The sequence below is a fragment of the Tupaia chinensis genome, unplaced genomic scaffold, assembly GCF_000334495.1.
Source record: "Tupaia chinensis unplaced genomic scaffold, TupChi_1.0 Scaffold000682_1, whole genome shotgun sequence".
Classification (NCBI taxonomy): domain Eukaryota; kingdom Metazoa; phylum Chordata; class Mammalia; order Scandentia; family Tupaiidae; genus Tupaia; species Tupaia belangeri.
The window spans coordinates 4,137,941-4,152,385 of NW_006160205.1; the positions used below are offsets into that span (position 1 = coordinate 4,137,941).

The 14,445-nt window shown below is 45.9% G+C and overlaps 1 protein-coding gene across 1 annotated transcript in view; it reads left to right on the plus strand.

Moving 5' to 3' along the window:
* LRIG1 (leucine rich repeats and immunoglobulin like domains 1) overlaps positions 1 to 14,445 on the plus strand; it is a gene marked incomplete in the record, with an annotated part of 137,400 nt that overhangs the window by 49,134 nt on the left and 73,821 nt on the right. The window contains 1 exon segment of the mRNA XM_014592355.2: positions 9,065 to 9,139. Coding sequence (XP_014447841.1) covers positions 9,065 to 9,139 — 75 coding nt within the window.

A 14,445-nucleotide genomic window follows, 5' to 3' on the forward strand; every position in this document is an offset into this window, starting at 1 on the left:
AAAGAGGGAAGCAGTAAGGCTGCATTGTACATGTTTTGGGAGTGCATAGTTCCGCCCACCAGAGTCCCCCCATATGATAAGCCTAGTTCATCATGGAGCCAGTTGGGTTCATAATGCAGTGCTTATCCCTCATCTAAGCAGTCTTACTGTATTGTAAGCAGAATTAGGTTTAGGAGAGCTCGAGTAAGAGTACCCAGATCGAGACCTGAGTAGGTTCACCCTGTCCCAGCAGTCTTTAAAGATGCAGTTAGAGTATATCTAGGTTTCATATATATTCAGGTTTCATATATTACGTGTCAAAGCCTAGTGGTTTCTTCTAGAACTGGACAAAATTAAACTTGGGATATTTCCTCTGGCATCCTTGAAACTCTAATGTGTGTTGGAGCATGTGCTAAGGACCACCATGCCTGGTGTGCATAACAGTGGTGTGAGGGACTTGGATCCTATAGAGCCCTGGGGGCCACAGAGGATTCTTTGCACCATCATTGAACCCCTATACGTCAGGGTGTGGTGGGTGCTCCAGGGAGCATTTTCAGTGTGGTTCCCTCTTGCTCCTGTTCCACCTGTTCCTTCTCCAGACAAGCTTTCAGCTTTCATTTGGTTTGGTTCCTTTGAACTGTAGGCTTGGCTCCCTTGACCTCTGTCATTTAGGCCCCTCTAATCTATGCTTCTTACAGTTTCTGCCCCACCCAGATCTAGAACTGAGAATATCCATGTACTCCCACCTGTACTTCATGGGGTTACTGGCTGTGAGTCAAGAACGCACGTCAGGGCCAGCCTGTGGCCTGGTGGTTAGGGGGACTGGATTCCACATAGCGGACTACACAGTTTGAGTGCCAGACCTGGTAACCTGGAATACGCGCTGGGTCTGGGACTCAAACCACCGAGTCATCTATGTGGAATCCAGGTACCCTCACCACCACATCCCAACTGGCCCTTACTTTTGACTTTCATGGTGGGGAGAAGAAAGAAAAATAGGAGTAAGAGAGGCATTTCCACAGGGACTAGAAGGGCCTTACCTCTTCTTTCCCCAGACCCTTTGCTCACCTTGCCCCCATTTTCTCAGCCTGTCCCCCACCCCACCCCACTCACAGCCCAGCTCTTCCCCTCCCCTCCCCTGAACTGCTAGCAGCATCCTGTGCTCTTTCTGTCCTGTGTGAACTCTCCGCCCTCCTGCCCGTGCACTCGTGAGACTTGACCACAGGCTGGCCATTTCCTAAGCCTTGTACTCCTTATGGTCACGTCCACCTTTTCAGACAGTCGAAGGTACGGAGGCTCAGAAGTCAGCCGAAACTGCACGGCTGGTAAGTGGTAGAACTGGACCACTGTGCCCCTGCCCTACCTCTGTCCACACTGTCTGTGGCAGTTTTCCCTCCAGAGCACGGTTGTGTCTTACAGACTCAGCATGGCGTGGTAGGAAGAAAGCAGGCCTGGGCTCGAGGTCTGGGTCTACCCCTTACTGGGTCTGAGGCCTGGATGGGATAAGCTGCTTGGCCTCTTGGAGCTTCCTTTCTGTCGTCTTCTTTTTTTTTTGGAGATTTTTGCTGTAAGGTATGTGTGCTTGTCAGAGAGACAGAAAGTGAGAAATCATCCCCTGGGGGGAATGGCCACACTGCAGTCTCTTCCTCGCCCTTCTCCTTTTGGGATTTTGGGCACACATTCCTATATGGCCAGTCAGGGCATTTCAAGATGCTGGGTCCAGGACTTGAACTGATGTTGGAGTGGGAGTCCAGTGCCTGAACCACTATACCACCGGCTGGCCCCCCTTTCTGTCTTTGTAACAAGTGCCTAACAGCTCATTTTCAGTATTCGAGTATTAATTAAAGATGATGTGCGGCTTGCGCTATGAATGTTATTTCCCTTCTCTTTAGCTACTTTGAAGACCACAGCTCCCCAAGCTTGGTTATTGCACAGAGAGAAAACCCAGTAGGGCTGACGGGGGACCATTGTGATTGCTTCCTGTCTCTTTTGTCACTCCCTGTCCTATGAGATGGATGAGCTACATTCCTTGGAGCCCAAAGCAGACCTTCTCATGGATGAAGAGTCAGGCCTTTCCCTAGGGGATTTCTCATACACTATGGGTAGAGAAGGGATCTGTTAGGAGAGAGAGGGGAGGGAAAGGTATTGAAGAAAAGTCCTAGTTAACACACCGTAGCCTTCAGAGAAACTGGGCCAAGTGTTCCCCAGGAGCCTCTCACAGCCGGTCAGAGGTCAGAGACCTCAGTAACCCCAGAGCCATAGGCTGGCAGTGCTGCAGCCAGTGGTTCAGTGGTTTGATTTTGGAGGCCCCAGAACCACATAACACTGTGGGCCAGTTGGAGAAAGGAGGCCTTTTGGAGGGCTCTGAAGGACATGGGGACACTTGAGCAGCTGTGTCCAAGCCACCTGGTCTTTGCTGCCCACAGCTCTGAGGAAAGCCCACCAGGGAGTGCCTCCAGCCTGGGTCCTGGGCAGCAAGGCTCCTCTATTAATAAGGAGCTATTTATACAGTCCTCTGTAACTGCTCTTGGATCGTGTTACTGCCGCCTGGCCTCTGAATGCTTGCCATGGGTGCTGCCGGGGCCACAGCCTCAACTGTAGGAAGGTGCTGAGGAAGCCGGGAATGTGCTTTGCCACTGGTTTTCATGGTTCCCCTGCTCTGTCACAGGCTGCTGCTCCCCCAGTGTGTGTGTGTGGGGGGGGCATGAGACAGCGCTTTGCTTGGGGGAGTTATGCAGTAACGAGGGGTGTCATTGTGAGGCTCTTCAGGTGTGAATTACACTACCTGTTAGGCATTTCCTATGTATCTGGCTACATCCTAAACTCTTAGGTTAATTGTTTTCTGGATCCTGCAAGAAACAATATGAAACTGGTACTGGCGTTATGTACATTTTTCCAAAGAGGGAACTAAGCCACAGCAAGTTGAAGTGATAGACTGAAGGTCATTTGATTAGTGGGGGTGGAATTGGGGTTGAAAGAATCCAAGCCTGTGTGATTTAAAAATCCAGGTTGTATGATCCCCTCCTGGTAATCTCTGCTCTGTAGCTCTTAACTTTTCCTTGGTTCTCTTTTTAAATGTACCATGGTAATTCAGTACCTTCCTCAAAGGTTGGCATTATCATTCTGTGAGATACTGTTGGTGGAGAACTTTTTTTCTTTTTTTTTTTTTTTAAATAATTTGCTAGGGCTGCATGTGCTCCCAGGAAAGAGACGAAGAGGACGAAAGTGAGAAAGCAACCTCCACGCTGCAGTCTTTCTCCTCCGTTTCTCCTGCTGGTATTTTGGGCGCACACACATGTGAGACTACTGTGTCTTTTTTTAGGTTTTTGCCATAGGGTGTGTGCTCTTGCCAGAGATTAGGAAGCAGAGAGTGAGACATCGTACCCCCAGGGGAGAAGGCCACACCTCCTTCCATTCTCCATTCTCTCAGGATTTTGGACATGCACGCGCACAAGCCTAGCAGGATTGTCAAGACCCCAGTTTCAGGACTTGAATCTCGGTTGGCCATGTGGGAGTTCAGCATTTCAAGCACCACACCACCTGCTTGGGACTGGTGTATCTTTCAAGCCACTAGGTCCGAACTGCTCTATCGCCCATGTGGGATCTAGCCACCTTAACCATCAGTCCACCATCTGGCCTGGCACATGGAGAATTTAGGCCAGAGTTTGCACATAGTCAATGTTCAACTTTATTATTGTTTGTAGTTGTTAACTTAAAACAACTATATCCTGTATTTATACTAAAATAACTTTATCTGATAATCTGCTACAGAAACTACATATCAAAAGTCTTACATTTGCAAACATTATTGTGTAAGGCAGTTACTTTGTGTATGTTATTCTCAGGTAACTAAAGCATAGTAACAACTATTGGCTAAGTGGCCTGACTCCAAAACCTGTGTTCTTACCTGCTTCTGATGGCGGTCTTCCTTTTTTTTTTTTTTTTTTTTGCTATAGGGCTCGTGCGTTTGCCAGACAGACAAGAGACAGAAAGCGAGAAGTGCAAGAAATCACCCCCCAGGGGGGATGGCCACGCCGCAATCCCTTCTCCTCCATTCTCCTCTCGGGATCTTGGGCACGCACACAAACACGCCTGTAGTGAGTTTTAAGCCATCGGGACCAGGACTCAAACTGCGGTCAGCTACATGGGAGTCCAGCGACATAGCCATCATGCTAACTGCTGGCCCCAGATGGTGTTCTTCCTTTGAGAAACAAAACCAATCAAAAGTTCCAGCCCCCGCCCAACTTTGACTATTACTAACTACAACTCTGTGTTTGCGAGCAGCCAGAAGCAATCACTATATCTGCTACTGTGGATTGGCTAGATGGGTTATGGTTCATTCATACCAGCAGAGGACTACCCTGCAGCTGGTTCTGAGAACTGTGGAGATTTCCAAGATTCATTACTAAGGGCAAAACAAAAGTACAGTCTATACACTGCACACTCATCTGTGTAACCGAGAAACGTGTGTACATCTCTGGGAGCCGGCAGCAGAGTTGCTTCCTGGAGGCAGACCAGAGGATTGAAGTACAGGGAAGCTTTATTTTTTGCTAAACACAGCTCATTTTGTTTTTTGGAAATGGATTGAAAATTTTACCGTGTGCTTATATCAGCAATAAATAAATAGGGTGAAACAAAGCACTGTAATCAAAAATTACTCCTTGGGTTGTTTTTACATTATTTGTTGAAGCAAAATTTGATTAAAGTAGTAATTGATGATGATTTGCTATTAGATGTTTTTAATATTTTGTGCCTTGCAAAATGTAAAACCTCATTTGACCAAGCCAAGTAAAGGGCAGTTTGGGGAGAAAACTGAGGGACGGAGTTCCAGGCAACTTTATGGATTGAATTGGGTAAGGTCCTACCTCCAGGCTCAGCCTTTGGGGTCAGACCAGCTGTACCTTCTCCAGCACTAGGGTCAGACCCTCATTCAGGATCTGATACATCCGAGGCACTTCTCAGTCCTGAATCATCAGGAAAAGGTTCAATGATATAAGACAGTCATTTCAGAAAGGTTTTTAGGGCCTTGGTTGGAAATAAATCTTGGAGGAGAATGACAGAAGCAAATTGGGGTTGGTTGATGGCAGGGAATGGGGGGGCAGGATATGAGGCTGGAGACTGCACATCTGTAGATGTTCAGAAGGTTCCATCAGGCACAGCTCTCAGTTCCTAGCATTCCCTTCTTCGTGGAGACTCAGCTGAAGTTCCCGAGTGCCTCTTCCCTCAAAGTTCCAGCTGTACTATTTTTGACCGGTCTCTATTTCAGTCTGGCGAGAAGTTCTCCAGGTCTCAGAGCGAGTTTGGCCTCTCCTCCCTCCTGAGGATGGTGTTCTTGTTAAAGCGGGGGACGCAGTGAACAAAGAGGCAGCCAGGAGTAGTGGAGCTTGAAAGACTTACATCTAACCAGCGATCCTTTTTTAAAGTAGAAATGACCTCAGAGTGAGCTAGCCATGCAGTTCCTCTCTTCTGGGCTCCAACTGTCCTCTTCATAAATCAGGTAGTCCCATTGTGATTAGAGCCTGCTATTTCTGACTGAGCCTGGGCACTCCTTGGGGTTGCTCACCCCATCCAGGAAGGGATAGTCTTTCTTCTCTGAGTCCTTTTCTTCTCTCTCTCTCTTTTAAAGTTTATTGCTTTCATGCGCTCAAGAGAACAATAAAGACGAACACCCTCAACAGTACAATAACCTTCCCAGCCAGCCAGAATCCTGGGCTCATGCAATTTCTGTCCTACTTTGTTATTGCATTGCCAACAGAAAGGCCTGAGACCAGGTGATTTATAAAGAAGTAGAATGTTATTGGCTCACGGTTATGGTGGCATATGGGTAGCCATACAGTGCTAATCTTTGAGGCTGGTCTACTGCCCCTGGGCCTTCCAGTTCTAGCAGTTCCGTCAAGATACGAAATACCATTGTATGCCTTTCTCTTGTTCATTTGTTTCTGTGAAATTGGGTAGGGACATTGGTTATATGTGCAAGAAGGCTGGCCAGAGACCCAGCTCACGAGCCACAGTTTCTCTGCAGAGAAGGCCAGGCTCTCTGTTTCAGGTATAAAACCAAGTCTGATCATAAGCAGGCAAAAAAATAACCACGATGTCACCTTAGGGATTATGAGTGTTCTTGCTGCCCCGAGCTTGCTGGTCTTTTAGCTTGTTACTCTCATGTGTTCAGCTCTGGGCTGTGTCCTCTCTCTTTGGGTGACCCTAGACTAGTTGCTTAAACGGACTTCGAAGACATCCCTGAAATGAGGGAACAGTAGTACACCTGGAGCCTAACTCTAAGTCTCCTCATTGGTGCAGTGGAAATGTTATTGGGACCTACTTCCTTGAGGTCTAAAGATGGGTTAATACACCAAGAAGTGGTCAGAGCTGTGCCTGGTGCATAGTGAGCATTCATTGTGTTACCTACTACTGTTCTCACTAGTATATGGTGTGTATGTATACACACACACTACATTTTTTTTCTTTTTTTGGAGAGGTTTTTGCTATAGGGTGCGTGTGCTTGCCAGAAAGACAGAAACAGAGAGACGGAAAGCGAGAAATCACCCCCCATGGGGATGGCCACACCACAATCCCTTCTCCTCCATTCTCCTCTCAGGATCTTGGGCACGCACGCACACGCGCCTGGCGTGAGTTTTTTAAGCCACCGGGTCCGGGACACAAACCGTGGTCGACTACATGGGAGTTCAGCGACATAGCCATTACACTAACTGCTGGTCCCCACACACTACATATTATAACCGACCCCATCCTCTGCATTTTAGAATGAATCTCTTAAGAAATGAAGAGTTCTTAGGCAAACTGTCTTTTTGGCAGGAGTCCCCTGACCTTAGTTTTTCTTGTTCTGATAAAACCACTAATAAGTGCATTGATGGGTACTATGAAAATTTATGAGTAGAGATTAAGAGTGATGGGGAGTTTTCAATGTCCCTGCATGGACCATGGGAAATGGATCACAGCAGGGTTGGAGGAGATAAAAGGGGAGGCAGAAACAATCTGACTTAAGGGGCAGTCAGATAAGAGACTGTTAAAGTAATTAATTGTCTATTTCAACACAGAAACAAGGGCCCTTTAAGTGGAGAAAGGATTTGCCACATGATACGGATCTGCTTTCTCTCTTGCCAGATGCTTCAGTCATGAAGCTATTGAAACAGGCATTCTGTGTCCACCGCCAGCAATTGCTGAGCTTCATCCGTAACTGGCTTTGGCACTGAAGAAAGCAAATGCGATAATTCAAGGCCTTTCCTTTTTTTTTTTGTCCCTTCTCGATTCATTTCTTAAAAACATAGCAGACAACCAGATTATTCTCTTGAAGCAAACGCTAGCTGTACACTTGTATGAATACAGCTGTCATTTCAGTGGCCTTGTGTAAGGCATACCTCCCTTACAGTCGTGACTAAGATAACCCAGATTTAGCCCTTTGACTCTGTATATCAAATATAATCTCTTCCCTGCCCGTCACCCAGCAGAAAGCTTGAACACTATGCTTTGACTTTTTAAAGGATTTTTGGACTCACTTTGCAAGTCTGATTTTGGACTCTCATCTCAGATTTGGAAATACATGTCCATGTAAGGAGGCCAGATTGCATGTCCTCTGGGGGCACATTGGGCGAGCTGTGTTTGGTTTGTGGGCTTCCTCTTTACTAAGAGATAATAATTCTGCAAATACAGATTTAGAACGTTTGAGCAGGAAAGGAGTAGATCTAGTCTGCAGAGGATTTTCATCCTGTGTGCAGAAGCCTGCGGATATGTTTGCTTTGCTGGAAGACACATCCAGAGACCTCCTCATCAGAGTCCAAACAGGCTGGAACCTCAAATGGATGAGAATCCCTGAGACAAGCTCCAATGTCAGTTTCCCGATGAGGCATTGAAATAATTGGCCCCAAGTGTCACAAGGCCCTCAAAACTCAATGGAAATGAGTGAGTCTCTGGCTCTTGTCCCATGCCTATTGCATTTTGGTAAGAGCAGAGTGCTGTGCCATGTCACAGGAGTGTGAAAGCATCCAGGGGGTGGGCTTTCTTCTCCTAGTCCTTTCTCTCTCTCTCTCTTAAAGTTTATTGCTTCCATGAGTGTGTGTGAGAGAGAATGACTAAGACAAACACCCTCAACAGTGCAGTAACCTTCCTAGCCAGCCAGGATCCTGGGCTTATGAGATTTCTGTCCTAGTTTGTTATTGCATTGCCAACAGAAATGCCAGCGACCAGGTGATTTATAAGGAAGTAGAGTGTTATTAGCCCACAGTTATGGTGGCTGGAAAGTTTGAAGGCTGTACAGAATGGTTGGGGGCAGAGCTTTGAGCAGAACAGAGTGTGGTCTGTATCCATATGGTCTCTCCCGCCTCATTTTCTCCTCTGATATACACACCAGAACTCCGTAGTGGTAGTAGAGGCCCCACCCTACTGACTTCATCACACCCCAAGGTCTCACCCTGGATGAATGGATTTTCACTTACCACTTTTACAATACAACCAAGTCCCAACGCATGACACTTTTGAGAGACACCCGCTCACCTGCCCACTAAGACCAAATTCTAAAACGTGAACGCTTAGGGGACAAAGCATTGTCTAAGCCAGAACAGCGGAGCACTAGACTATCTTCTATAGGGATCCAGCTTTGAGCAATGCGTTACTGTTGTACCTCTGAGCTGGCCCTCCAGGTCCTCTTCTGTTCCAGCCCACCCTAGGTGCTCTTTGTGCTGATCCTAAGGACACTTCTGTCCTGAACTGGAAACCTGCATCTTGACTTGTTCTCTCCAGTTGGCGTCGGTTAGTCTTGGTTTCTGAACTCAATAGGAAGCTGATGGGAGACAGGAGACATTTTTCCTTCGTATTTATTTCTACCCATGGGTATTTTTCCTTAGTATTTATTTCTACCCATCCCATGGGTGTGATAAATGGTTAGGTATTGTGACCTTTGGACTTCGCTCCCTTTAAAAATTCACTGTTAAATTCTTCATCGTTGATCCAGCATTGGAATATAGTCTTACTGTGGCTAACTCAACATTTTTATTTTTTAATTTCTCTTGTATGCATATGATTTCAAACGACTAATTTCAGTGCTTTATTGATGAATGTCTTCTTGTTGCAGGTACCTCAATAATAATGAGTTGACAGCCATACCGTCTCTGGGTGCCGCTTCATCACAGGTCATCTCTCTCTTTCTGTAAGTGATGCCATCTGGGGGTCCCTGGGTGTATTGTTACCTTGCTGACAGGGTGCTGATGAAGAATGGCCTTTCTTTATGTAACTGTAATGATCATCATACGCCATTTGCTGTTTTGGAGTTGGCTGAATTAAGAACTGAACGTTTTACTTTGTCTCTATTGAGGGGGAAATATGTGTTCTTTACATAGGTTTCTTGTTCTTAGTGTTTTATCTGTTAATTTGGCTGAATCAACTAGAGTTAAAGGAAGCTATGTGCATTTCAAGATGACAAGCTCATCTTTGTGCCAGTGAATTTGGGAATGTGACTTACTATACTTTTTTGGCTTTAAAAACAACAAAGAAAGTGGGGCCAACAGATGTCGTAGCAGTTCCATTGCTGGACTCTCACACGGCTGACTGCAGTTTGAGTCCTGGACCCAGTGGCTTGAAGAGGACGCCGGGTGTGTGCATGTGTGCCCAAGATCCCAGGAGGAGAATGGAGGAGAGGGGATTGGGCTGCGGCCATCCTCCCAGGAGGCGATTTCTCACTTTCCCTCTCACTGTGTCTGTCTCCCTCTCTCCAGCTAGCACATAACTCCCTAAGGCAAAAATCTCCATTAAAAAAAATACAAAGTAAGTGCCACTAGGCCTCTGAAATAAACATAAATGTAAGGAAGTAGTCGTCACGGTTATGTATTAGACAAAGTGCAACCTGTTTCTTATTATAGACAACACTTTGGGAGTAAAAAAATATACAAGAGCTTTAGCTGAAGAAGGAAGGAAGGAAGCCATAGGGATGTTCTCATTTGAACTGTTAGAAGCCATTGCCAGAGAATTAAGCACCTGGACTCACCCTATTTCTTCATCACTCATGGGGAGGTGCTTGCTAGTTTAAATTCACTCAGAGGTCTTTCCAGATAACCAGCTGTAATTCCAGCAGTTTTTTCAACCAGATTTTATTGGCAGTGTTCCCAGTAGAGTACCTCCCTCCTCACACTGAATTTCCTGCTTCCCCTCCAACCCGAGATAGTTTCCTTTTGTTTTGGTTTAGCTGGTTTTATAAGTCATTTGCTCACCTATATGTATCTTTTCTTGACATCAAGGCTCAACAGACTGAGCGAAGGGACTTAGCAGGAGGGTGCTATTAATAAATGGCTGGTGTAGCTTGCACATCTCAGATTTTTGCTGGCTGCAGGCCCTGTGTTCAGGAGCTGCTTGTCCTTGTGAAACTTGGTCCCCAACTTAACCCTTTTCAAGGCGTTGTGGGTTACAGGAGAGCTGGTGGTTAGCACTGTAGTTCTGGACACAACTTCATCTTTCTGTACCTCATTTTTCTCCTTTACAAAATAAGTTCCTCACCCATTTCATGTATGGAGAGGGTGAAGCCAAGGTGTGAGATGGGGAGGAACGTGAAAGAAACACCTGGTATTGTGCAGGGCATGGTATGGTGGGGGCGAATTTGGCAGTGGCGGCTACTTCTGGCTGGTGGCTTTGTCACAGCTCCTTGGACCTTGGCAGGATGTAGCCTTTGGGGAAATAGTATTTGCAAGTCAGTCCTTGTTCCTGTGAAGCACTGAGGTGAAGGGTAGAGCCCTGAGTTTTCTTGGTGGATAGGCACAGGTCTGACTTTGTATTTGTATCCCAGTTGACCTGTATGGCCAGCATACAGAAGGTGTTTAATTGCTGGCTAAATTAAATGAGTTAGCCTTATGGAGGCTCATTAGAGATGTGATAATCCCTTATGTGTTATAAAGCAACCTCCTTAAAGATGCTTATAACTGCTTGCTGCTTGAAAGCCCAGGTCATAGACCGGCAGGGTTGGTGTGGTATCAGCTCTAACGTTGTAAGAAATGCAGAATCTCAGGCCTCATTGCAGCCCCGCTGGGTCAGCAACTGCAGTTAAGAGGGTCCCTGGCCCTTTTCCCTGTCATTCAAGTTGGAGCAGTGCTGGGCTAATTCCTCTTATTCCTCACTTGGTCAAGTAGCCAGCACCACGGAGAGTGTAATGGCTCTTCAGAAAGTTTATGGAAAACATATCTTAGGAAAAAAGCAATGTGTGGATTTCAAAAATTTTACTCCAAACTAAACTCATACTTCTAATTCCATTTTCCCACAAACTTTCTGAGGTCTAATCAGATCGTGTTACCAGGGAAGCAGCAGAGGCTCCCCGAAGGTCTTCTGAGTTGTCAGAGTGAGAGGTGGCACTGAGACTGGACATACATGCTGTATACCACTCCTTTGCTGCCCCCCGCCGCCACTCAGTGCAGAGTAGGGCAGGTGGCTCTCAACTGCCTGGTGCCAGGGGCAGGCAGGGCCCCCAGCTTGCCCTGTGTGCCTGTGGTACTTTGAATCACGCCTAGCTCTGCTGCCTAAAAATACATTTCTGTTCCTTGGCCCAAGTGCCAGGAGCAGTGGGGCTGTTTGGCCTTGTTCCTGCTCTTCCATTAGACAGCGTTAAAATATGTAAAGCAGGAGAGAAAAAAAAAAAAAGATTCCCTCCCTGTTTTGATTCAGTTTGGAAAATGCAGGTTAGTGTTGGCAGCTGCCTCTTTGGCCTAAAACTGGTCTCCATTGGACTTGGTCAATGATTTCTCTGAAACGGCAGAAACTGAAGGGTCTTTCTCTTCATTTTCTCTGAGGTACCTGTGTTTGCTGCTCATAGACGGAGACCTGGGTTTAGTGCCTGTACGAGAGTTAGGTTAGCAATGCGATATAAGGGTAGCAGGACTGTAGGTAATTTTATCATCATCCTTCATGTCTTTCTGTTTTCCAAGTGGTCTCACAAAGGACAGGTGTAACATCAGACAGTGGATGATCATCACAGTTCAAATGAAGGGCTACCTGTCCCATCCTATGCTACAAAGGTGAAGGCCTGGCTGGGTGGCTGCAGAGTATGTTTTGCTAGTGTGACTGTAGCTTTGCTGAGCTATAGAACTAAAAGGTGTCGTGTGTTCCACAAACAGGCACCTTCCGTGCCCTTCTAGGTGTGCCCAGAGGTCATCTCAAGGTGATGATGCTTCATCTGAAAATGTGGTAGTCACTGGCTAGACACTTACAGTCCTTAATGTCCAAATACTTGTTTTTCTTTTTGTTTTGGAGAGACTTTTTAGCTATAGGGCGCGTGCGCTCACCAGAAAGACAGAGAGAGGCAGAGAGACAGAAAGCGAGAAATCACCCCCCAGAGGGGATGGCCACACCACAATCCCTTCTCCTCCATTCTCCTCCCAGGATCTTGGACACGCACGCACATGCATTTAGTGTGAGTTTAAGCCCCCGGGTCTGGGACTCAAACCGTGGTTGGCTACATGGGAGTTAAGTGACATAGCCATTACGTTAACTGCTGGTCCCAATACTTGTTTTTCTTTAGTGGGCAGACTGAGGATCAGAAGAACAGGCAAGCTGTAGACAGAGTTGAGCAGGTGTCTACAGAGGCCACGTGACTTCGAGGAGCAGGGGCAACACTCTTGGGACAGGTTTATAGGCAGGTGCATTAGAGAAAGCAGGGACCAGGCTGTGTCCATCTCTGCCTCTGATGTGGTTGTAACCTGCGTAAGTTGCTTTTTTCCCCTCATTTATTGAATAAGGGAGTTAAAACAGTTGGTCAGATATTCTTAGCAGTTTTCATATCCCTTCTGTGACCAGAAAATCCATAATAGGGGCAGCGATGTCACAGGAGACATGGTTACCTCTTTGTCCTGCAGTCAGATTGCTGCTTTATTATGTCTTTCCTGTTTTGTTTTGTTTTGTTTTGTTTTGTTTTGTTTTTCTTTTGGAGAGGTTTTTGCTACAGGGCATGTGCGCTTGCCAGAAAGACAGAGAGACAGAAAGCAAGAAATCACCCCCCAGGGGGGATGGCCACGCAACAATCCCTTCTCCTCCATTCTCCTCTCGGGATCTTGGACACGCACGCACACATGCCCGGTGTGAGTTTAAGCCACCGGGTCCGGGACTCGAACCACGGTCGGCTACATGGGAGTCCAGTGACATAGCCATTACACCAACTGCTGGTCCCAGTTGCAGTTGTTATGTCTTTGACCAGAAGTCACAGGTTTGTGATTTTCAGCTCAGACACCTGTAGTTGATGACTTTCTTCTCTGGAAGTTGATTGCTCTTGTGTGCCGTTTGCTCACATCAAAGTGCTCTGACCCCACACATGGGAGCCCTCCTGTCCTGGTGTCGTCATGGGGAAGGCCTCATGGAAAGAGGTTTGGTTTTGTGCCTGGCTTCCACATTGGGCCTTCAAAAGAGTGCTCCAGAGTTTGGGGAACTAGAGCCATTCAGCAGAATTTCAGTGGTTAATACTTTCCTATTAAAGGAATCTAATTCAATTAAAGTATTTGTCAAAGAACAGATTTATTTGCATCACACATTGAGAGTAATACCAAAGTCATTTGCCCTTAATAACAGAATGTATAAGACTAAAGGAAAGCTTGTAATAGGATCAGGGTAGAGGGAGGGAGCTAATTTTATAAAATAGTTCTCAGAAAAAGAAACAGACTTTAGTTAAATGAGGGCAGAATCTGCCAATAGATTTTTTACATTTGTGATTTTTTTTTTTAATTCAGACTCCAGGAAACTCATGTTACGATTCCCACAGCAGCAGTAATTTTGTCTTATGCATAAGCGACTTTTCTGTTAGAGAAATACTTCTGCTTTTCCTGTGGTGCTGGTGCACTTTTATTATTGAGAAGATTAGTTACAGTGGAGATGGGGTCATTTTTACAGTCTTGGAAGTCTAAGGGCTAGCTGTGTAATTGGCTTTAGCTCTTTGTCTCCTGCACGGGGACTGTCACTTATTTCCCAGATGGTCCAGCTCTGCCCCCCTCACTGCTTTTCCAGTCAGTAGTGTATGTTAGACCTTCTCCCTAACCATGCCTTGTCATTTGCTCTCTCCCAACCTGTGTCCTCAGTGGCATAGGCAATCTAGGCTGAAAGTAGGTGTGCCCAATTACTTGTGACTTTGTAACACCGCTATTAAAATCCTTAGGCTTATGTGATAATTCAAAAATGTAAAACTAATCTCAAAAAAAATGTTTCTGACATATTTTTTTATTGAGATAGAATGAACACACATGAACTGACCATTTAAAACACTGGAAAGTGTTCAACTCAGCTGCTTTTCATGCGTTCTCAGTATTGTGCAACTATCACCACTATCTCAATCCAGAACATGTTCATTAACCCAAAAAGAAATCCTTAAGTAAGGACTTCTCTTGTACTTCTTACCCAAGCCCCTGGCAGCTACTTATCTGAAAACTGTTTTTTTTTTTTTAAGCTTTTTTCCTTTTTATTTTTTTTAAAAAAATTATTTATTTAATTCATTTT